This window comes from Plecotus auritus (assembly GCF_963455305.1).
Source record: "Plecotus auritus genome assembly, chromosome: 6".
Lineage (NCBI taxonomy): Eukaryota > Metazoa > Chordata > Mammalia > Chiroptera > Vespertilionidae > Plecotus > Plecotus auritus.
Genome location: NC_137773.1, coordinates 30023248 through 30046497, shown reverse-complemented (window position 1 = coordinate 30046497; position 23250 = coordinate 30023248). Strand labels below are relative to the sequence as shown.

Genomic DNA, 23250 nt, shown 5'->3' with positions numbered 1-23250 from the left:
AACACCACTTCCGACTTCTACAGGAAATGCCGAGGCTGAGAGGGAAGCTGAGAGGACGGGACACAGGTTGCGGAATTTGGAATCGCTCACCTCCTTCCTTGGAGCTCGGGCATTGCCTCTACAACGCTGTGCACGCTTCTTGGGGTCCGACCGGCTTCGTTCTTAGGTCTTTTGCCTGCTGTCCCGGCCTCCCGCCGCACGATGCCCCAGCTCGGGCTCCTGCATGGGAGGGCTTGGGCTGCGCTGCTTGGCCAGCTCCTGCGGCCTCCCCGTGTTGTGTGCGTCGGGGCGGTCCATTCTCATAGCCAGGTGAGCCAGCCTGAGATAGCTCCTGTCTGTCGGGATAGGCTCTCCAGGTCTGAAAGCATGAACTCGCGGCCTGTGCTCCAGTAGTAATACAATTGGTTTTTTACTGAGTGCCCACCATGCACTGAGTTAAGTGTTGTAGATGCTTTGTCATTTAATCTCCATAGCCATCCTGAGAAGTTGGGGTTATTATTTCCATTTACAGTTGAGGAATCAGAGACTGCATGGTCAAATGGTTTGTCTAGCAGGGGTCCTCAAACTTTTTGAACAGGGGCCAGTTCACTGTCCCTCAGACCGTTGGAGGGTCGGACTATAGTTAAAAAAAACAACTATGAACAAATTCCTATGCGCACTGCGGGCCCTGGACGAGTCCGCTGCTAAGCAGGACAGGCAGTGGCACCCGGCGGGCCGGATAAATGTCCTCGGCGGGCTGCATGTGGCCCGCGGGCCGTAGTTTGAGGACCCCTGTATGGATATAGTAAGGGAGTATTTTCATTTAGGTTCACAATTCCTTATTTGAACCTATTGGAGTCAAACACATGAAAATTCCTTAAGCAAAATATATGATATTTCCACTGAGGTAATTAATGACCATAAGTAGACAGTTCACATTAGAATTCACCTCAAAATGAGTCACAAACAACCCACATAATTTTCAGACATTTTTGGATTTTGGGATTTCAGAGAAGGGATTGTGGACTTGAACTGCCTACCTTTGGAGAAGAGAGCCACCAAAGTATAGAACTACCACACCCTCTATATTTCTGGAAGGGCATACAGCCTGCTGGTAATAAACAAAGTCACTGATTCTGTTTTACGTTAGGAAAGACTCTGTTGTGTTTATAGCAGATGCTTTGTGCTATCATGAACAGGGCTTAGATCTTTTGTTATTAATTTTCAGTCATAGCATCGTACCAGTCTGGCTTTTTAGTTCAATTAGGAAATCCATTCCTGTTCATTCTAAGACATGCTCTGTGTCCTTGGACTGGCTCTCTTCTGTCTTCAAGTTTTTCCCTGTCTCCAAGCTTAATGACCACTGCTACCTTATTTTTTAAAAATATATTTTTATTGTTTTCAGAGAGGAAGGGAGAGGGAGAGAGAGATAGAAACATGAATGATGAGAATCATTGATCGGCTACCTCTGCACACCCCACGCTGGGGATCAAGCCCACAACCCAGGCATATGCCCCGACTAGGAATTGAACGGTGACCTCCTGGTTCATAGATCCATGCTCAACCACTGAATCATGCTGACAGTGCACCATTGCTACCTTATTAAAAATTCTTATTTTCACTCTTGGAATGGGAACTGAGACCTGAAAAAAATATACTAAACCCTTCCTCTAGATGGTTGTGGTGGTAGTGGTGGGTTGTTCTTTACCTTCATTGTTCTTGGGTACTTAAACTATTTTCAGACAGTTTGTATGGTAAAGACCTGACCTCATGTGTATTACATATATATTGCAGATACAACATGGGTTTTTGGAGGGGGGCTGAGATTGGAGCAGATAAAATAGTATTCAGGCTTCTTGTTACTCAGGACCAAAGCTCTTTGCAGGTTGGTGGTCCACAGGGCCAGCATTGTCACAGGGCTGGCTAATCTTGAGAGGTGCCATGTCTCACATTCCTTTTTCTGCCAGGTTGCAGAGGCAGTGCTAACATCCCAACTGAAACCACATCAAGAGAAGTCAAATTTTATTCTCAAGACTCCGAAGGTAACTCACTTTGCCTCACTTTGTCCCATTAAAGTGCCTTGGAGGACTGCCCTCTGTTCTGCTTGTCTTTTTCTGACCCCTTTAAAAATCCTTTTAAGACTAGTTAAAAGAAAAAATAAATCTATTCTTGAGGTACTGGTACTTAGAGTTATCTGAACTCAAAGAGATTTCAACTCCATGCCTTAGATCAGAGGTCGGCAAAATGCAGCTCTGTTGACTAATGAGCTTGCCGACCACTGACCTAGACTCTCGATTCCAATAATTACAGGCTGTTGTTGTCCTTGTGATTAAGCCCCTATCCCAGTGGTTGGCAAACTCATTAGTCAACAGAGCGGCAAACCATGGCTCACGAGCCGCATGTGGCTCGCGAGCCGCAGTTTGCCGCCCACTGCCTTAGATTATAGGTGTAGTTTAACTCTTTGTCTTAAATGGACTTGTTTTCACTATGGCTACTTTTGGTTTCTAGGGCACCAGAGATTTTAGTCCCCAGCAAATGGTTGTGAGGGAGAAAATACTTGACATAATTGTTAGCTGCTTTAAACGTCATGGAGCAAAAGGGTTGGATACCCCAGCATTTGAGCTAAAGGTAAGTGGAGAAAAAGGTACCAGAACTCCATTTTTTCACTTTCCTTCAGTTTCCCAAAGGGCTTCTAGCCTATGTCCTGGAATCCTCCTTTGAAGTGTGGCTCTTTCTGTTTGACCCCTGCAGGAGATGCTCACTGAGAAGTATGGAGAGGACTCTGGGCTCATTTATGATCTGAAGGATCAGGGTGGAGAGCTATTGTCCCTGCGCTATGACCTTACTGTATCCTTCTGAGTGCTGGAGCCTGACTTACCCTTTCCAAACCCAGAGGGCTTTGTCTGACAAAAGGGACAAGAGTGACTCTGGGACCCTATAGGTCCATTGGCAACAGGGTTTACTTCCAGTTTCAACCAGAAAGCAGTTCTGCCAGCAGAGCCTGGCCTGGAGCACTATCATTTAACTTTAATGTGTATCAGAATCCCTTGGGGAAACTTGTAGAAACACAGATTTCTGGCCCCCAGGCCAACATATTCCTAATTCTGTAGCTGGAGCAGGTTCAGCAGTCTGCATTTCTAACAGGCATCTGGGTAATTAAAATACAGCTGGTCCTTGACCTACACTTTAATAAATATTGACACAGAAATTATAGGCAATCGAGGTTCTGAAGCTTGCTTATTTTGAGATGGTTGAGAATTGATCTGAATGGGAGGAAATGGCCCAGACTTGAAGTTCTTGAGTCATTTTCTATCTCTGCTTCCCCTGCTTTCTACTGAACTTGTAGTTTTGTTAGGTGGGATTTGACACTATTCAATATATAAGGGTGGGCAAAAGTAGGTTTATAGTTACAGTACAAATAAGTAATATAATAATAAATCTATTTATATAAAAACCCTGGGTGTAACACCATCACGACAAGCTCTCGCAATGGGAAGGAAGTCAGCCCTGCAGGGGTTGCCTTGGCAACAACTGCTCCCTCCCCAAGCTGTTTTCGGTGAGGGCAAGGTTTGAGGCAGGAACCTGCCCTTGGACCATGGAGGCACTGAGTCCTGGGTCGCCTTGGCAAGGGCTGTGCCCTCCCCGAGCTGTTTCCCGTGAGGCCTGAGGGAAGAACCCACCCTCGGAGCACCAGGAGCGCCCAGCGGCAGTCAGTCCTGGGTTGCCCAGGCGGAGGCCAAGGCATGGTAGAACTCTGGGTCTGGCCCAACAGGGGGCGTGGCCAGCCTTCAAACCAGAGCCTGACAGGAGGGAGGAGGGAGCCCCATTCCTCACAGAATCTGCTGTTGAATAGCTTGCTGTTAGTGGCCTGCCAGCCAGGAACCCCATTCACCTGCACCCTGGACCCTGACAGGAGCGAGGAGGGAGCCCCATTTCTTACAGAATCGACAGGTGGCCAGCTTGTTGTCAGGAGTCTGCTAGTTAGGAACCCTATTCACCTGCATATCTGTATAAAGTTTTAATACATTATATTAGAGGTTGTAGTGGTACTGTTTTACCCACAGCGTCTACAGGAATTGCTGCAAATTTACTTCTCTGTGGAAGAACCTTTCATTCCCAATATAAATTACCAATTCCATTAAATGAACCTTCAATTTCTAGACTCGATTTAAACAGTGAAGTTGCTAAAACTTAAAAAGGCCCAACTTCTCGTTATTGATGAATGCACCATGGCATCAAGTCATGCTATAAACGCCATAGACAGATTACTAAGAGAAATTATGAATTTGAATGTTGTATTTGGTGGGAAAGTTCTCCTTGGGATTTTAGACAATGTCTTAGTATTGTACTGCATGCTATGTGATCGGCCATAGTACAAACAAGTTTACTGTACTGCTTGGCTATGTTTCAGAAAGTTGTCTCTTACAATAAATATGAGATCAGAGGATTCTGCTTATAGTGAATGGTTAGTAAAACTTGGAGATGGCAAACTTGATAGCAGTTTTCATTTAGGAATGGATATTATTGAAATCCCCTGTGAAATGATTTGTAATTGATCTATTATTGAAGCTACCTTTGGAAATAGTATATCTATAGATAATATTAAAAATATACCTAAACATGCAATTCTTTGTCCAAAAATGAGCATGTTCAAAAATTAAATGAAGAAATTTTTGATATACTCGATGGAGATTTTCACACATACTTGAGTGATGATTCCATTGATTCAACAGATGATGCTGAAAAGGAAAATTTTCCCATCAAATTTCTTAATAGTATTACTCCTTCGGGAATACCGTGTCATAAATTAAAATTGAAAGTGGGTGCAATCATCATGCTATTGAGAAATTTTAATAGTAAATGGGGTCTTTGTAATGGTACCAGATTATTATCAAAAGATTACAACCTAGCCGAAACCGGTTTGGCTCAGTGGATAGAGCGTCAGCCTGCGGACTGAAAGGTCCCAGGTTCGATTCCGGTCAAGGGCACGTACCTTGGTTGCGGGCACATCCCCAGTAGGAGGTGTGCAGGAGGCAGCTGATCGATGTTTCTCTCTCATTGATGTTTCTAACTCTCTCTCCCTCTCCCTTCCTCTCTGTAAAAAATCAATAAAATACATTTAAAAAAAAAAAAAAGATTACAACCTAACATTATCGAAGTTGAAGTATTAACAGGATCAGCAGAGGGAGAGGTTCTGATTCCAAGAATTGATTTGTCCCCATCTGACACTGGCCTCCCATTTAAATTAATTCGACGACAGTTTCCCGTGATGCCAGCATTTGCGATGACTATTAATAAATCACAAGGACAAACTCTTACCTGAACCCGTTTTCGCACATGGTCAGTTATATGTTGCTTTCTCTCAAGTTCGAAGAGCATGTGACGTTAAAGTTCTAAATACTTCATCACAAGGGAAATTAGTCAAGCTCTCTGAAAGTGTTTTCACTCTTAATGTGGTGTACAGGGAGATGTTAGAATAACTAATTACTTTATCAGTCATTGTTTGCATCACTGTTGTTTTCATATCATGTTTTTGTTGTTTTTATATCATGCCTCTGTTGTTGTTATATCCTTTTGTTACTGTTTATTTATTAATTTATATATTATTTTCATATACATTTTACTAATTTCCTTTCATCTCTCACACTTCTATTATAGAGAAAGGGCAAATAGCAATATTAAAATATTTCCTCTAATTCCCTTTTAATGTGCACGAATTTCGTGCACCGGGCCACCAGTAATAATATAAGAGCCCAGCTGGTGTGATTCAGTGGTTGAGTATCGACCTATGACCCAAGAGGTCATGGTTCAATACCTGGTCAGGGCACTTGCCCAGGTTGCAGGCTTGGTCCCCAGTAGGGGACATGCAGGAGGCAACCAATCAATGATTCTCTCTCATCATTGATGTTTTTATCTCTCTCTCCCTCTCCCTTCCTCTCTGAAATCAATAAAAATACATTTTAAAAAAACATCAAAAGATGAAAAATCAAATAATAGAAGAATTAATATAAAAATAATAATACAAGAATAAACTATTTCACGAACTCACAACTGTAAACCTATTTTTGCTCACCCTATATATTGAATGCCAAGTACTGCTAAGTCTTGGGGATAGTGGGAAACAAGACAGACAAGGTGATTGTTCTGTGAATGGGATTCAATTGATAAAGGCCCAATCTTCCCTAATGTCTTTACACTGAGCCTAAGCTTTGAATGCAGTGTCCTTTCTTCTTAACCTATTTATGTGAGGTTCCTTTTGCGCGTTATATGGCCATGAATAAACTGAAGAAGATGAAACGCTACCATGTCGGAAAGGTGTGGCGGCGGGAGAGCCCAACCATAGTCCAAGGACGCTACCGGGAATTCTGTCAGTGTGTAAGTGACTCGAAGGAGGCAGCATGGTTTGATAGTTCTGGGGGCCACAACCTGGGAACTGGCTGCTGAGTAGAGACTTTTTTTTCCTTCTTTTTTGCTGTAGGATTTTGACATTGCTGGTGATTTTGACCCCATGATCCCTGATGCAGAGTGTTTGAAGATCATCTGTGAAATCCTAACTGGATTGCAGCTGGGCGACTTCCTTATTAAGGTGAGGTCAGGGCTGGGGACTTAGAGGAAAAATCTGGATTTGGCCTGATGCTGTCTTAAAACATAGGTAGACCCAGACTTTAAGCCTGCAGCTCTAGGACATTCTAAGTTCAGCTGTTGCATTTTATATATATACTAGAGGTCTGATGCACGAAATTCGTGCAAGAATAGGCCTTCCTTCCCCCAGCTTCTGTCACCAGCTTCCTTCTGGCACCTGGGACCCGGGCTTCCCTCTGGCTGCTGGCAGGCACCCGGGACCCAGGCTTTCCTCGCAGCCCCAGCTTCGTCTGGAAGGTCGCCCAGAAGGATGTCCAGAAGGATGCGTCCAGTCTAATTAGCATATTACACTTTTATTTTTATAGATCTAAATGGTCATCCTGTGGAATTTTCCTTTCTATCTCTTATGACTCAGGAGAGTAGGGACTGTCGTTGTTTTGAGAGAAAGGGCATTGACAAGGCACTTGGGTTACTTCCATTGAGTTCACAGGTCAATGACCGACGGATTTTGGATGGGATGTTTGCCATCTGTGGTGTTCCAGAAAGCAAGTTCCGTGCCATCTGCTCCTCCATAGACAAACTGGACAAGGTAAGAAAGAAGACATGTTTCAGTAGATCCTATCAGAGTTTCTGCCCTGCCCTTAAATCTATACCCTTAGAGGAAAAGTAAGGCAATAGTGCCTGGAAGTGAGGGAGGTAAGGAGATATTCTGAAGTAAGATCTGAGTTTTGCTGTGCAGTGGGGATTATGGCTGGATTTTCTAAGCTGCCTCTGACTTTGCTGACTTTCCTGAGTTTAGTTTTAGCTACTAGTGACATAAATACTGAATGAAAGGAAGATATCCTTTTCTGGTTAGAGAACGAAAGATCATGGGGCGGGGCTAATGTTTGAATATTTGTGCAGATATCTTGGAAAGGTGTGAGACATGAGATGGTGGTAGAGAAAGGCCTGGCTCCTGAAGTAGCTGACCGAGTTGGGGACTATGTCCAATGTCATGGTAAGAACCAGAGTTGCAAAGCTATATGATAGAACCAGAGGGAGGGCGAAATGTGTACAACTTCTACCTCTGAAGCAGCTCCTTTCTTTAGATGTGCTAAGCTCTAGAGCAGGGGTCCTCAAACTACGGCCCGCGGGCCACATGCGGCCCGCCGAGGACATTTATCCGGCCCGCTGGGTGCCGCTGCCTGTCCTGCTTAGCAGCCGACTCGTCCCGGGCCCGCAGTGCGCATAGGAATTTGTTCACAGTTGTTTTTTTTAACTATAGTCTGGCCCTCCAACGGTCTGAGGGACAGTGAACTGGCCCCCTGTTTAAAAAGTTGGAGGACCCTGCTCTAGAGCCTCTCTGAATTTAATTCCCCTTTTATTTATTGTAACCACCTTACGTCTTCAGATGTCAAAGGTAGAGGCAGATGAGGAGAGTCTGGTCATATGAGATCAGTATTTTTTTTTAATGAAAATGAGGAGCCCCCAGCTGGTGTGACTCATTGGTTGAGCGTTGACCTATGGACCCAGAGGTCACCAGTTTGATTCCCGGTCAGGACACATTGTCCGGGTTGTGGGCTCAATCCCCAGTACAGTGCATGCAGGAGGCAGCCGATTGATATATTCTCTCTCATCGATGTTTCTCTCTCTCTCTCTCCCTCTTCCTTCTTCTTTCTCTCTCAAAATCAAAAACATTTAAAAAATAAAAAGAAATGAGGAGGACTGTCTAGAACACGCTAGAGATAAATTTGGATGAAATACATTTGGGTGAAGAGCACAGACCTTATTTCTCCCCACATGTCTCCCAGGTGGGCTGTCCTTGGTAGAGCAAATGTTCCAGGATCCCAGACTATCTCAGAGCAAGCAGGCTCTAGAGGGCCTGGGGGATCTAAAGCTGCTCTTTGAATACCTGACTCTATTTGGAATTGCAGAGAAGGTAAGCTGAATTGGGTATGGACCTCCTGCTGAGCTCTGGGGTTCTCAGGGTCCTGAGTCTTATCTAGGATTGACTATAGCCTTGTTCCCACAGATCTGCTTTGATCTAAGCCTGGCTCGGGGCTTGGACTACTATACAGGAGTGGTCTATGAAGCAGTGCTGCTGCAGACCCCAGCTCCTGCTGAGGAAGAGCCCCTGAATGTGGGCAGTGTGGCTGCTGGTGGGCGCTACGATGGGCTGGTGGGCATGTTTAACCCCAAAGGCCACAAGGTGCCGTGTGTGGGGCTCAGCATTGGGGTAGAGCGAATCTTCTCCATTGTGGAGCAGAGGATGAAGGTGGGTCCTAGGTAGGGGTGGAGTGGGACTGGAGGCCTAAAAACTCTCATGTTTCTGAAGGTGCAGTTGGACAGGTTTTCTTTTTAAAAAGAAAATTTGTTTTATTAATCCTCACTGGAGGATATTATTCCCATTGATTTTTAGAGAAAGTGAAAGGGAGGGAGGAGCAAGGTTTGGGGTGAGGGTGGGGTGGTGTAAAGAGAGGCATTGATTGGTTGCCCAGGGATTAAACCTGCAACCCAGGCACATGGCCTTGATTGGGAATCGAACCCTTGACTATTCTTTGTGCAAGCCAAAACTCTAACCACTGAGCTACATCCACCAGGGTTGGACTGTGTCTGTTTTTTTTTGGACTGTGTTTCTTATGATTCTTTTTGTCCTGGCTTTTGGGAGTTAACTGGTGCAAAGGAAGTTTTTATTTTGGTTCTTTCTCTTTTATCAGACTTTTGGTGAGAAGATACGGACCACAGAGACCCAAGTGTTTGTGGCCACTCCACAGAAGAACTTTCTCCAAGAACGATTGAAGCTAATTGCAGAGCTTTGGGATGCTGGGATCAAGGTATGGTGGAGCTAATTTCCAAACCATGTAGGTATATGTGGAATTCAGGCACTAGGCCCATTTCTACTTCATGCCTAGGTGGAACTCAAGATCTTCCCAGTCTTCTTTGGATAGGAAGGCTAGCTACTTATTTCTTTGGAAATGCTCACTCCTGGGGTGGAGTGGTGTGGTCACTTCTAAATCCCCTATTTTACCTTTATCCTTTTCAGGCAGAGCTGCTGTATAAGAACAACCCTAAATTACTAACACAACTGCACTACTGTGAGGACATGGGCATTCCACTGGTAGTCATTATTGGTGAGCAAGAGCTGAAGGAAGGGGTCATCAAGCTCCGTTCAGTGGCCAGCAGGGAGGAGGTGAGTGGGGCAGGCAAAAATAGAAGGGACCAGGTGTTTCTACCTTTTTAAGATTCTTTAAGAAATATGTTTCTGGCTGAGGAAATATTTTCAGAGTTAATAGTGATAGAGATGAATGAAGACCCATCCTAGGCAACCGTTGTAGCCCATGATACTGGCTGGGTAAGCAGAAGAAGGACAGATGAAATTTCAGTGGGTATTTTGAGACTAATTAATAAAATAGACATAGATCAGGCATTTGAATCCCTTTAGTCTTGAGGACATACATTCTCTAGGTCAGCTTAAAGCCCACACTACTCCCTACTGGTTGCATAAGTAGTGGGGGTGATACAGAGTAAAATGAATCTGGAAAATCAATGGCTAAGGAGCTATATCACTCTCTAGTTTGTCACATGAGGGTTCTCTTATGTTCCAGGTGGCCATTAAACGGGAAAATATTGTGGCTGAAATTCAGAAGCGACTATTCGAGTCTTGATTCTTTCCTGATTGTCATCTGCTGCTCTTTGTAGAAAATGTTTCATCTAGGACTGAATTCCTGATGGGCTTCACAACAGCTGGCCAGGATGGGTGACAAGTGCCTCTGCCTCCTCCATCCTTCCTGGGTACAGAACTGTAGAAAGCCCTGAGGATTCCTGGGCTATTGTGAGCAGCTATTCTGCATGGGTGCAGATGGCTGGTATGTGAAAAAGACATGCTCTGACTGCAGAGACAGATGACAGATTTCATGTACCATTGGAATGCTGCCAAGAGGTGCTAAGGTGCTTGCTGTGAGCAAGGCTCTGAGAAAGTCACCTCCGGCTGAGAGGATTCTGAACCATTGAGATCAGAAGTCAGATACTTAGCCTTCTACTGTGGTTTCTGAACCAGATTCTGGGAAATTTGTCCACAACCTGCTATTGGCCTGTCCAATTTTTGGGGAGACAATGATGTGGGGCAAATGGCTGCTGTATACTTTGTTTGAGGACAGAGATGCTATCACAAGGGCATAGCAATGCCAATATTGATGTGGTATGTCTCTAGCCCATCTACTGTTAACAATAGTAGGGTGAGGCTGTCTGTTTAATAATTTTGAATATTGGACTTAATAGGTGACCTAACAAGATGGAGATTTGATCTTTTGAGGTTTTGGAGACCATTTCCTGTGCCAGAATCTCTGCTCTGTTTCTTGTCCTGCCATGGAGGTGGCTGTTTTAGAAGTGGTTAGATAATATATTAAATAAAATATTTAATGTAGTAGTTTGGGTAGTTTGTTATCAAGAGATTGTTTTGCATAGGACATAGAAAATGCTTGAGTGTACTATAAGAATTCTAAATCTTTTTTTGTTATTGTTAACCCTAACATGAGGATATTTCCATTGAATTTTAGAGAGTGTGGAGGAGAGGGGGAGAGACAGATAGAGAGAAACATGGATGTAAGAGAGGCACATCAATTGGTTGCCTTCCACATGCCCTCAGACCAGGGCGGGCAGGGATCGAGCCCTTGACAGGAATTGAACCCAGGGCCCTTTAGTCCGAAGGCTGATGGTCTATTCACTGGGCAAAACTGGCTAGGAAGCGAATTCTAAATCTTGAGCAAGGAGTAACCTCCCTGGGGTGATGCTCTGTATTCAGTGAAGGAAGCAGCCATAGTTACCCCAACCCCCAACTTGGAGCACTCATGTCACTGAATCAATAGTGAGCCATCTGCCAGAATTCTTCATCCTAGACGCAGGGGTGGGCAAACTTTTTGACTCGAGGGCCACAATGGGTTCTTAAACTGGACCGTAGGGCCGGAACAAAAGCATGGATGGAGTGTTTGTGTGAACTAATATAAATTCAAAGTAAAGGAGCAGAGGGGAGAGCAAGAGAACCCTCCGCTCTTTCTGCTCAGCGGGCGGGATAGAACAGCGGAACGGGCTGGATCTAGCCCGCAGGCCGTAGTTTGCCCACGGCTGCTAGAGTGTTGTTGATAACTTACCTTCCCGAGTATAATTATGTTGATTAAATTGGGACCATAGGTTGGCTATAATCCTCAGTTGAGGGAAAGTGAGTTAACGATAGAGTGATAGCATTGCTTCAAAATAATGAGACAAAGGTACAAAAAGCGCTTCCATGTGTGCACTGGGAAGGTGCAGCCTTTGCAAACACTTCGGTGTTGGGGAGGGGGCGGCATATCTTTAGTCCGTTCTGGTAAATAGGGCATCTGAAGCCCTTAATAACAGCGCTTCTGCCTTAGAGGTTTAGAAACTCTTGGTAATGTACGTAAGTTAATTAGACTAGAGGGCACTGATCCTCAGGTTCCTCGTTTGTAAAACAGATGAGTTGAACTTTCAGGGTTGTTTCCAAAGGCCAGAGCAAAAAAAAAAAAAACTTTGCAGGTGCCCTTACTTCCGTGTTGCTTCATACTCTCCCTGCGCATGCGCCATTTTATTGAAGCGGAGGCGGGGCTTACAAGTCTGTTTTAGGAGCCTTCCACTCTTTAGCTCGTTTACAACGGTAGACGCTTAGCTGATTGGAGGACAAGTTTGCTTTACGGCTTAAGGCCGCTTTTTACGACATTTTCCGGCTTCCCATTCACTTCGCGGTGAAGATGGCGTCCAGCAGTGGGGTAGGTGTTGTGTGTAGAAGGAGGCTTGCAGCGGGTGGAGGGTATGAGGTCGTTTCTCAGCGCGGAATATACTGCACCGGACTGGCTTCCCGATACCTCCTTGTGATTTTGTGGCCCCGTAGGCCCTGGCACAGAGTGGAATCGCGGAGGTCTCTCGGGTTGGCGTCCTAAGGCCACTTCAGCCTCCCGGTGCGTTCTGGGGAGCCTTCGTTCTCTACAGGTCCCGGGGCCGCCTTGCCGGTGATGACGTGGTTTCTCTCGGTGTCTGCCACGATTAGCAACGAATTCTGAGGGCTTTTTATCTCCACAGACAAAAAACTTGGACTTTCGCCGCAAGTGGGACAAAGATGAATATGAGAAGCTCGCTGAGAAGAGGCTCACGGAAGAGAGAGAAAAGAAGGATGGTGGGTGCCTGCTCCATCAAGGGCTAAGGGTATCGTAGAGGCGATGCAGTGGCTTGGAGAGCCGGTGGGGAGTCGCAATGCACTTCCCTCTTACCTGTGTAAGAGTCCTGCCTTCCTGGTCCTCATTTTTTTTTTTTTTTTTTTTTTTTTTTTTAATGTATAAGATGAACAAGGACATGGACTGAAGTGATTTTGAGGTGCTTTCCAGCTCTGTTGTCCTGTGCTTCTTTGCCCTCCCTTTGCTTGACTCATGTTAGTACTTCCCTGAAAAGAGTGTCAGAGAAGTCGAGGAGTTTTTTGATGCTATGCATTACTGTTATTGAAGACCCTCTCTTTCTGTTGAAATTACTTAAGGGGGAGAAGGACATTCCTCTCCCAGTCTAAACCCTTTCCTGTAGTCTGAGAAGAGTAAGGGTACTAGACTGGGAAGGTGTGATTGTTTCTGCTAGTGCTTAGTAGTGCTGTTTTCTGTGCCTTGTACAATGTCAGGGAATTGGTGCGCCTCTCCTCGAATAGAGATTGCACTGTACAAAAAGAAATACTTGATTTTTCTCATCTGTTTTCAAACTTGTATGTTCTTTTTTCACTTTACCTCCACGCCACCTTGCACCTTTTAGTTTTTATGTAGCTTATAATAGTGTTACATAACAGTTAATTCCTAAATGTTAATTCCCTTTTTAAAAAAATATATTTTATTGATTTTTTACAGAAAGGAAGGGAGAGGGATAGAGAGTTAGAAACATCGATGAGAGAGAAACATCGATCAGCTGCCTCCTGCACACCCCCTACTGGGGATGTGCCCGCAACCAAGGTACATGCCCTTGACCGGAATCGAACCCGGGACCCTTCAGTCCGCAGGCCGACGCTCTATCCACTGAGCCAAACCGGTTTCGGCAAGTTCCCTTTTTAAAAATTTCCCCAGCTCGCAGAAGATTCCATTCTGTATTATGCTTGGGATATCTGAAAACATTACTTAGTATCCTGCTCTTTTTTTAAAAGGTTGCTTTTTGTGAAAATTCAGAACTTCTCCCTTCAATTCAGTTAATCAATGAGTAGAAAACATTGCTTTTTGACTTGTTGGCTATAAAGTGAAGAAATACTGTAGTGAGTTAAGGATTGCTTATCTTTTTTCCTCTTCAGACTCTCCCTATCTACTGCTAGAAGTACCTCCTGTGCCCCTTGCTTCAAGTTTCAAAAAAGAAATGAGAGTAAACCTCTGGATTTTGAGTTTCATGCATATCTTTTCCTTTCTGGTTAAGGAACTGCAATATTGAAGGGACTTCCTTCCCCATTATATTTCAGGAAAACCAGTGCAGCCAGTCAAGCGGGAGCTTCTCCGGCATAGGGACTACAAGGTGGACCTGGAATCCAAGCTTGGGAAGACAATTGTCATTACCAAGACCACCCCACAATCTGAGATGGGCGGGTGAGTGGCTTTTCATCTTTCACTGTAGTCAGGAGTAGGTCTAATAGACTATGTTGGTTTTAGGAAGTGTTGAGGAGAATTTCTGGGTGAGGATAACAATCTTGTTGCCTGTAATTCCACCCTTAGATTTATTTTTCTTTGTCTCCCAAGGTCTCAGGTTAACATTATAATATCTCTTGGAGGGGTCACTCTGTAGGCTTCTTCATATTAGCACTATAACTACTTAACATCTTAAAAGGGATAATTTGTTCTCATGCTGGAAGGAAAGTACTACTGAGGAGGTTTTTAGAGGCAAAATTAGGTGGAGCTAGAATGGAAGCTAGGAGCTATAAAGGGGGTTGAGGTTCCTGACTGGCTGTAAAGGTGGTAATATAGATTATCTGGTTGTGCACTTCCTTCCCAGACTAAGACTATAACCTATAGGAAGAGTTGTCCCACAAGAACTCTTCATTTCTTCAGCCCATTCTTTTGTCCAGTTAGGTTTTCCAGTAGGAGGGCAACACAGCACAGTGACACTTCCCTGAGTTACTGTTACCATTCTTCTCTATATTAGTAATCTATTACCATGTAAATTAACAACCCCAAATTTAATTTGTTGTAGCATAAAACAACAAAAGCTCGCAATTTCTGTGGGTAGGAATCTGAGAAAGCCTTACTTAGGTGGTTCTGGCTCAGGATCTCTCACAAAGATGCAGTTAAGGGGTGTGATGCGTCTGTGTTCATCCAGGATATAAGTGGAGCTGAAGGATCTACTTCCAGCCTCTGCCACATAGCTGTCTTTGGTAGCCTCAGTTCTTTGTTCCATGGGCCTCTCCATAGTCCTTCTCACAACAGAGTAAATGGCTTCCCTAGAGCAAGTGATCCACATGGACAGACTAAGATAGAAGCCATGTTTTAAAAAATTTTTTATAACTTAATGTTGGAAGTGAAATAGCATCACTTAAAAAAAATTTTTTTTTAATCCTAAACTGAGGATATATATATATATTTTTTACTGATTTCTTTCTTTTTTTTTTAGAGAGAGAGTGGAAGGGAGAGAGGAGAGGGAAAGAGAGTGACATGAAGGTGAGAGACACACTGATTGGCTGCCCTCCCCACGTGCCTGGACCAGGGCCCAGGGCCGGGGATGGAAATGAAACCGAGGTACATGCCTTGACTAAGAATCTAACCTGAGACCCTTCTGTCTGAGGGCTGACACTTCATCCACTGAGCCAACTGGCCAGGACTGCATCACTTAAAAAAAAAAAAAAAAAAAAAAAAAAAGCCTTTATTGATTTGAGAGAGAGAAAGAGAGAAACATTGATCAGTTGCCTCCTGTACCTTGACCAGGAATGGAACCTGAAACATGGGCATGTGCTCTAACTGGTATTGAAATGATGAACTTTCCGTGCATGGGATGACACTCAGCCAGCTGGGCCACACTGGCCAGGGCAGCATCACTTTTGATATATTCTGTTGGTTACACAGACCAGCCCTGGTATAAATTGGGGGGGGACTACACAGTTTAGAAATGTTAGGAGGGTGGGGATCATTGTGGGGCCATCTTGGAGGTTGGTTACCACAATTTTCTAAGAGCTAAGGCTTTATGGAAATGAAAAGTGCCTCCTTCTAAAAAGACGTTTTACCTAAAAATATTAGTTTCTTGGTTGAAAACAGTACAATCCTTATAAACAGATTTGACTCATGCTGTTTCTTTCTGTTTGCTAGATATTACTGTAATGTCTGTGACTGTGTTGTGAAGGACTCTATCAACTTCCTGGATCACATTAATGGAAAGAAACGTAAGGCTAGGAGTTGGTTTGTGATTGGGGCTGGAATCAGGCTTTGGTGTTGGGGATGGGGTAAGGGTGATTTCTGTTGGGTCTTTTCTTTAATGCCTGGGGAACTCTCCAGTTGCTTCAGCACAAGTTATCTGTTACTTCATTATTTAATGTTTCTGGAGGCCATGACGTGAGACACTGTTCTAGGCTCTCGACAAGCCCAAACCCTGGTTTTCTGGGTTAAGGTGTCCCCACTGACATGCATCTGCTCAATAAGGGAAGTTTAAAGCCATTTGCATCCCATTAATCTAGGACTGCAGCTTCTGGAATCAAGTAAAGCCAAGGGAGTTTTGTTTTTGTTTTAGCTATAATTATTTTTGCTGTGTGTTTTATGAGAAGATGTTAAAAAAATGTCAGCAGGAAGCATGTGAGATCTTGCTCCCTGGCATATGTTGTCAAATTGGCCCAAATAAACTCTTTAAAAATTTCTCAAAGGAAAAAATATTATCAGGAAAAGACTTGAAGGGCTGAGGATGTTACCTTCTTCACTTTTGACTCCACACAGATCAGCGAAACCTGGGCATGTCTATGCGTGTGGAACGTTCCACCTTGGATCAGGTGAAGAAACGTTTTGAAGTCAATAAGAAGAAGATGGAAGAGAAACAAAAGGATTATGATTTTGAGGAAAGGATGAAGGAGCTCAGAGAAGAAGTAAGGCTCTCCTGTCCTTCCATCTTCCTTCCCCCAGCTTTGAATAGTATGTTAGGAATCATGGGGAGGCTGATTTTCTCTGTCTCTCTTTAATCGGTTCTAAAGGGGGAGAAAGAGGGAGAGAGAAACATCAATTGGTTGCCTCCTGTATGCACCCTGACTAGGGATCGAACCCAAAACGTGGGTATGTGTCCTGACCTGGAATCAAACCAGTGACCTTTGGTGTGTCAAGCCCACATTCCAGGCATGTGCCCTTAACCAGAACCAAACCCAGTACCCTTCAGTCCGCAGGCCACCACTCCTATCTACTTAACCTATCCTTTTGTTCTGGATTCTGTGGGCCATATTGTTTATACTACTTTAAATAAATATACCTGGTCTCCAAGAGGCTAGTGGAACTAGGCTGTGTAGATCAGAATTCTCTTTCCTCCACTTACTGGCTGTGAATCTTGGGCAAGTTATATAAACTGTGCTTCAATTTCCTCCGATTAGATACCTTAATATATAATATACTTAAAGCACTTAGACCAGTTCCTGTCATGTACTACATTCCTCAGAATTACTTGGCTATTAAATGGTTTTGCTTTTATAACTACTAGGGGCCCGGTGCATGAAATTCGTGCACGGGGAGGGGAGGAGGGTCCCCTCAGCCCAGCCTGCATCCTCTCCAATCCGGGACCCGTCGGACATCCCTCTCACAATCCAGGACCACTGGCTCCTAACTGCTCACCTGCCTGATCACCCCTAACTGCCCTCCCTGCTGGCCTGGTTGCCACCAACTGCCCCTCCCCTGCTGGCCTGGTCGCCCCTCACTGCCCCCTCTGCTGGCCTGGTCGCCCCATGCAGCCTGCTGTTCAGTCATTTGGTCGTCCCTCACTAACCCCCCTGCCGGCCTGGTCACCCCACACAGCCTACTATTCAGTCATTTGGTTGTCCCTCACTGACCTACCTGCTGGCTTGGTCGCCCCACACAGCCTGCTGTTCGGTTGTTACTGTGAGGGCATCGTGACCAATTTACATATTACCCTTTTATTAGTATAGATTAACTAGAGATGAACTGGAATGTAGGATTGAGAAGTGCTCTTCACAGGCTAAAACTTCTCTTGTCCTTTATACTCTTTACTGTGGTTTTTCCTCTGCTTTTGAAATTTTACTTGTCTTTTAACTATTTTTTCCTAAAAATAGAAAGGAATCTTGAAGCTCATCTGTCTCTTTCAACAATGTTTGGCTCAGGAGCCTGAACTGATACTGAGTGGTTTCCCCCTCACCCCTCCAGGAGGAAAAGGCCAAAGCCTACAAGAAAGAGAAACAGAAGGAGAAGAAAAGGAGGGCTGAGGAGGACTTGACATTTGAGGAGGATGATGAAATGGCAGCTGTGATGGGCTTCTCTGGCTTTGGTTCCACCAAGAAGAGTTACTGAGGCTTTCTATGCTTGGCCCTTTGCTGGGCTTAACTTTGAGTGTGGGCGGGGTCATTTTTTGGTGGGGTGGGGGAGTACTTGGGAAAGTCCTTAACTGGCAATGGGGAGGGCTAGAGGGTGGGTGTTTATGGTTTCCCTCGACCTTGAGAGAAAGCACAGGAGGCAGAGGTAATGCTGTGGCATGTTCCTTTAGCCTCTGTATCACCCGCGTCACAGGCCCTCTGCCCATCTGTTCCCAATAAAGACAAACCTCTTCTGAGGCTGCTTTCCCAAAACTTCCCCTGCAGCTTTCCCTCTTCATCTATCCAGTCTTCTCTGAGCATCCTACATTTATCCTGTGTTCTGTCTTTGTTTTAATTTTGGCTCTTGCTTGTCCTGCCGCAGAAAGGTTCTCTGGGCCCCCAGTTTCTAGTTGATACCATTTCCTTGACCAGCCACTCCCCACCCCCCACTGTGGTTCTCTGGCCAGCTGTGCATGCATGTGTACTTTTGCCTGGGTCAGTAGTATGTGCGGATGTGTGTGCATGAATCTGTCACATAGAGGGAGCCTGAACTGGAACCTCAGAGCATTGCCTTGGGGCTTGATATTCTTGGTTTCCTCAGTGCATGAAATAGGAAATTAAATGGGATGAGTGTTTGGTGTGGATTTTGTCTGTTGAGTTTTTTAAACTTTGTTTTTCATATGTAGACTGTTAAGCTATTCCTGTTTGTTTTATTTTATTGAGGATTACTCTGTTTTTGTCTTCCTTGTGAGCAGGCTCTTGGAAGAACCTGTTTGATGCAAAAAAGAAAACGGAAAAAAACACACACCCTCATATGGGAGCCTTTGTGTGTCAGAGGCTGTTCAACATGTATAATAAATGGCATTGACTGGGCCTATTTCACATTTGGTGGGAACATTCCATATTTTTCCCTGTGTATTTTTTTTTCTTCCTACACTGAGGCTTTCCCATAGACAGTGTATTCTTTTCCCTTCATTTGAGCCCTGTCGCTTTCCCCCCCTTGGTTCCTTCAGCATGAGTTGTATTTTCCTCTAATGGGTTCTTTGTCCAGAGGACTCTGAACAAAACTTTTCCTATAATTTTTGGCCTCCTTTGATGGTGTTTTAGGAACAGCAGAGCTCCATCTTGAACTGAGGGGTTTCCTTACTATTGCAATTAGGCTAGGCGCAGGGTTACTCACTCTTGGCGCTGTTGACATTTTGGACTGTACAGTTCTTTGTTGTGTGAGCCCCCTTGTGCATTGTAGGGTGTTTAGCAGTATCCCTAGCCTCTACTCAGTAGATGCCAACAGCACCCCTTCCCAAAATTATGATAACTAAAAATGTCTGTCCCCAGGAGTGGGGGTGAAACCCTTCCAGTCAGCTCCATTGAGAAGCTGTCTTCCCTGCTTTGGTCTAACTTGAGAATTAGATGGTATAGAGTGGTTAACTAAAGGAAACACAATTTTGATAGTCCCTGGATCAGGTACTGTGCCAAGCCCCATGGATGCAAAGGGGGGGAAAAATCAGTCCTTTAAAACAAAAGTTATATAAACATCAAGCAGGTAAATTCTATAACTTTAGCTGGTTCTATACCACAAAAAGCAGGCTCTATTTGGCTTAACAAGGCTGTCACCATAGGGCTTGACTAAATTCTCTGCCCCATGTAGTTCTCTGAAATCCTTAATATAGTATCAGAATCATCTGTGGTCCCCCAAAATATCCTACTCTTTTCTTTGGACTTTTATACAAAATTCCCTTGCTGTTCAGAATGTTTTTTGCCTACATTATTTTTGTTTTGTTAATCCTCACCCGAGGATATTTTTCCATTGATGTTTGGAGAGTGGAAGAGAGGGAGAGAGACAGAAACAAATACTGGTTGTATCCTGCACATGCCCCAACCAGGGCCAGGGATTGAGTCTGCAACTGAGGTATGTGCCCTTGACCAGAATTGAATCCGGAATGCTTCAGTCCCCAGGCCGACCAACACTCTATCCACTGAGTCAAACCTGGCAGGACTGTGTTTTGCCTATATTATTTCTAATGCTGAATCTTGCCCCTGGGAACTGTGAATGTGTCTCAAGGCCTGGCTGAAAGTTTGACATACAGTATTTGTTGCCCAATTGCAGGCTGATGAGTGGATGCCTTCCTTGTCATGATTATATACTATACAGGTCCTTGTATAAGAATCTACCCTAGTGGACTTGGACCTTTTGCTCCCCCATTCAAGTCAGGCTAAAGAAGGTTATCAGTGAGCAGATAACCTGCCATGGTTCAGTATTCATTTTTCAGGAAACTAATCCAAGTTGGCTTCAAATCATCTCCCTCTTTGGTACAGTGGAATCTTAGCTCTGGCCACCTCTACTAAACTATTCTAAATTCCAGGTTCTCTTAAATTCTCTAGGGACTGGCAAGTGGTTTGAGTCTCCAAGGGGCCTGTCTAGGTCATGGGTATTTGGAGGAACTCAATGTGGTAAGTTGGAGAAGGGGAGGAAGGAGAAATGGAAATTTAGGAGCCCAGAGCAATCCCAGAGAACTCAGAAATCTCTGGATGAGGAACTTCATTAATATTTGTTTTCTAAAATCCATGGGAACTGCCTTCTGATTGAGGAATATGCCTGTGACTGGCCTTGTTTTCATTTATTCGATGTATGCTGAGTATGTTCTAGGCGCTGGTGGTATCTTCTGGGGCAAGGCATCAAAGCTCCAGCTACCAAAACCAGTTTGGCTCAGTGGATAGACCGTCGGCCTGCGGACTGAAAGGTCCCGGGTTCAATTTCGGTCAAGGGCATGTACCTTGGTTGCAGGCACATCCTCAGTGGGAGGTGTGCAGGAGGCAGCTGATCGATGTTTCTCATCGATGTTTCCAGCTCTATCCTCCCTTCCTCTCTGTGAAATATCAATAAAATATATTTAAAAAAAAAAAGCTCCAGCTGTTGTGGAATTTACATTTTGTAAAATGTCTGCTTACAGTACTTGGCGAACAAAAGTTTAGTATGGCTCCAGATAATTCTGTGGCTTCAGGTATCTCACATAATCCCCTCCAGAAATTTAAATGTGAAAAATAGCAATTCTACTTTAAAGTATCCTAAAAACATACTTGCTTACATGTACATATACATATAAGGATGTTTACTGAAGCTTTGTTTTTATAACAGTGAAGCATTTAAAATAAAACTGGCTCAGCCCAGCTGGCATGGCTCAGTGGTTTAGCATCAACCTATGAACCATGAGGTGAGGGTTCCATTCCTGGTCAGGGCACATGCGAGGATCACGAGCTGGATCCCCAGTATGGGGCATGCAGGAGGCAGCCCATCAGTGATTCTCATAACTGATGAGATGTTTGTATCTCTCCCTCTCCCTTCCTCTGAAATCGATAAAGTATTTAAAAACATGTAAAATAAAAACTAGTACATTTATACTTGACTATAAAGCAGCCATCACAATATATATTAGATCTATATTTACTGACAAGATCTCCAAGACATAATGTTAAGTAAACAAGCACAGAAATTGCCCAACAAACTGATCCCCAATAAGCACCCCAATCATGAAACTAAATTGTGTACTGTAAAATATATAGGTTGAGGGAAAGGACTGGAAGGATATACACTGAAATCCTAACTGGCTAACTGGAGAAAAGTAGGAATTGTGGAAGAGAAGGGTTAGCTACTTACACTATACATAAAAGGGGTTTCATGTGGGATTTAAAATAATTTTAAAAACCAGTAGCAGAATAAGTAATGCTATATTAACACCTGGGAGAGGAGCTGTAGGGTTTATCTGGTTTCGCTGCAAAGTTCAAGAAAAGGCCTGAAATACAGTTGGAAGCTTGTGAAGAAAGTGAATTCCTGATTAAGCACTGTGAAAGTTGATTTGATCACCGAGTGACCCCGTGTGGTGGCCTGCAGAAGTGCAGAGACTGGTGGATCAGGTGACTGCTCCTGGTAGGAGAGGATAAACCCACAAGAACTGTGGAAGAGCTCACTGAGGAGTAGGGGAGACCTGAGTCATTGCTAAGTGTTCTCAGGGATGGGATAGGGTGGGGTGGGTGGGGGTTGCGGCGACAGCGGATTGATCAGTTTTTCGGTTGGTAAATTATCCTGGATCACTTTTAACTTTGGTCGATTTATTATGACGTATAGTCTTCTCAGCAGTGAAAGGAATTTAATCCAACACACGCATCTGGGCTGGCCTTAGCTCAGCGGTTCCTTCGACTACAGAAGTCCTTAGTCGCTCTTGCTCACCTGAGCGAGAGTGGTTCGAGACCCGCGGGCGCCTTCCAGCCCTTTTGCTGCTGTCCCAGCTTTCTTCATTTTTCCAGTAATCAGCCTTGCTTATTTGTTTTGAGATTCCTCCCATGCCCAAAGATTCAAAGCAACCGTGTTTCCAAACGACTTTCAATTCCCTTTGGAGCAGGAATCAGGACTCCTTGGAGAAATGCCAGTATTAGGGGAGAAAATGCAGAGATGAACCCCAGAGTATCCTATAGTACTGGAAAATAAGGAAGTGCTAAAAAAACCAAAATACCCAACGCCAAACAAAAAACCTTACTTTTAAAATTAATTGTGGTGTTTAGTAATGTTTGTGCTTTTGTTCCAATAGTTACTATATGCTTGTATCTTTTCGAATGTCCTCAAATTCCTTTTCCTTACTGGGGCTGTATTTTGTTTGTCAGCTATATCTTGACTCCCTTCGATTTATTATTTATATTCAGTTATTTTATTCTTTTCCCCTTTCTCTCCTCATTTCTGTTTTTTCTAGTCATATTGTTTTTACAGAAAAATTTTGTACTATTCTTCCACCCTTGTCATTACCTTTATTTTAGTTGGAGATCTACAACTTAATATATTTAATGCTCACCATCATAATGCTGTCTGCGTTTTCCCCATTTAATTCTTAGTTGGATGAGCCCATTCTCTAGTAAACCCTCAAGAGAGGCTTCTGAGCACAGTGTTTTGAGTTCTTGAATATTTATGTATTTATTTAGTCTCTTTCCCTCCCCCCTTAATATCTAATCAAGTTTCTCTTAGTAATTTTCCATCCATTAATTACTACCGTCTGCTCTTGGTTTTTGTTTTTAGCATAATTCTGGGACAGGAGTTTTAAAAAATTAATTCATTTTACCATCCCCCTACTTCTCTCCCCTTTGGCAATCATCAGCTTGTTCTCTATATCTATGGCTCTGTTTTGTTTATTCATTTGTTTTTGTGGTGGTGTTCTTTTTGATTC

The 23250-nt window shown here is 43.9% G+C and overlaps 2 protein-coding genes across 3 annotated transcripts; both read left to right on the top strand.

Moving 5' to 3' along the window:
- Positions 1-6: 6 nt before the first annotated feature.
- Positions 7-12317, top strand: HARS2 (histidyl-tRNA synthetase 2, mitochondrial). Of its 2 annotated transcripts, none has more exons than XM_080672961.1 (13): positions 7-309; positions 1947-2021; positions 2488-2607; positions 2731-2826; positions 6229-6354; positions 6458-6565; positions 7052-7150; positions 7465-7558; positions 8352-8479; positions 8573-8815; positions 9258-9374; positions 9584-9730; positions 10146-12317. In XM_080672961.1, the coding sequence occupies exons 1-13, from the start codon at positions 202-204 to the stop codon at positions 10203-10205; spliced, it is 1521 nt and encodes a 506-aa protein (XP_080529087.1). In that variant the 5' UTR covers positions 7-201; the 3' UTR covers positions 10206-12317. The 2 variants fall into 2 exon arrangements, with proteins under 2 accessions (XP_080529087.1, XP_080529088.1); XM_080672962.1 differs by having other exon boundaries at positions 8573-8719; positions 10146-10965.
- ZMAT2 (zinc finger matrin-type 2) lies at positions 12263-20944 on the top strand. Its single transcript, XM_080672963.1, has 6 exons — positions 12263-12317; positions 12628-12721; positions 14024-14147; positions 15855-15928; positions 16473-16618; positions 17895-20944. The coding sequence occupies exons 1-6, from the start codon at positions 12300-12302 to the stop codon at positions 18036-18038; spliced, it is 600 nt and encodes a 199-aa protein (XP_080529089.1). The 5' UTR covers positions 12263-12299; the 3' UTR covers positions 18039-20944.
- Positions 20945-23250: the final 2306 nt, after the last annotated feature.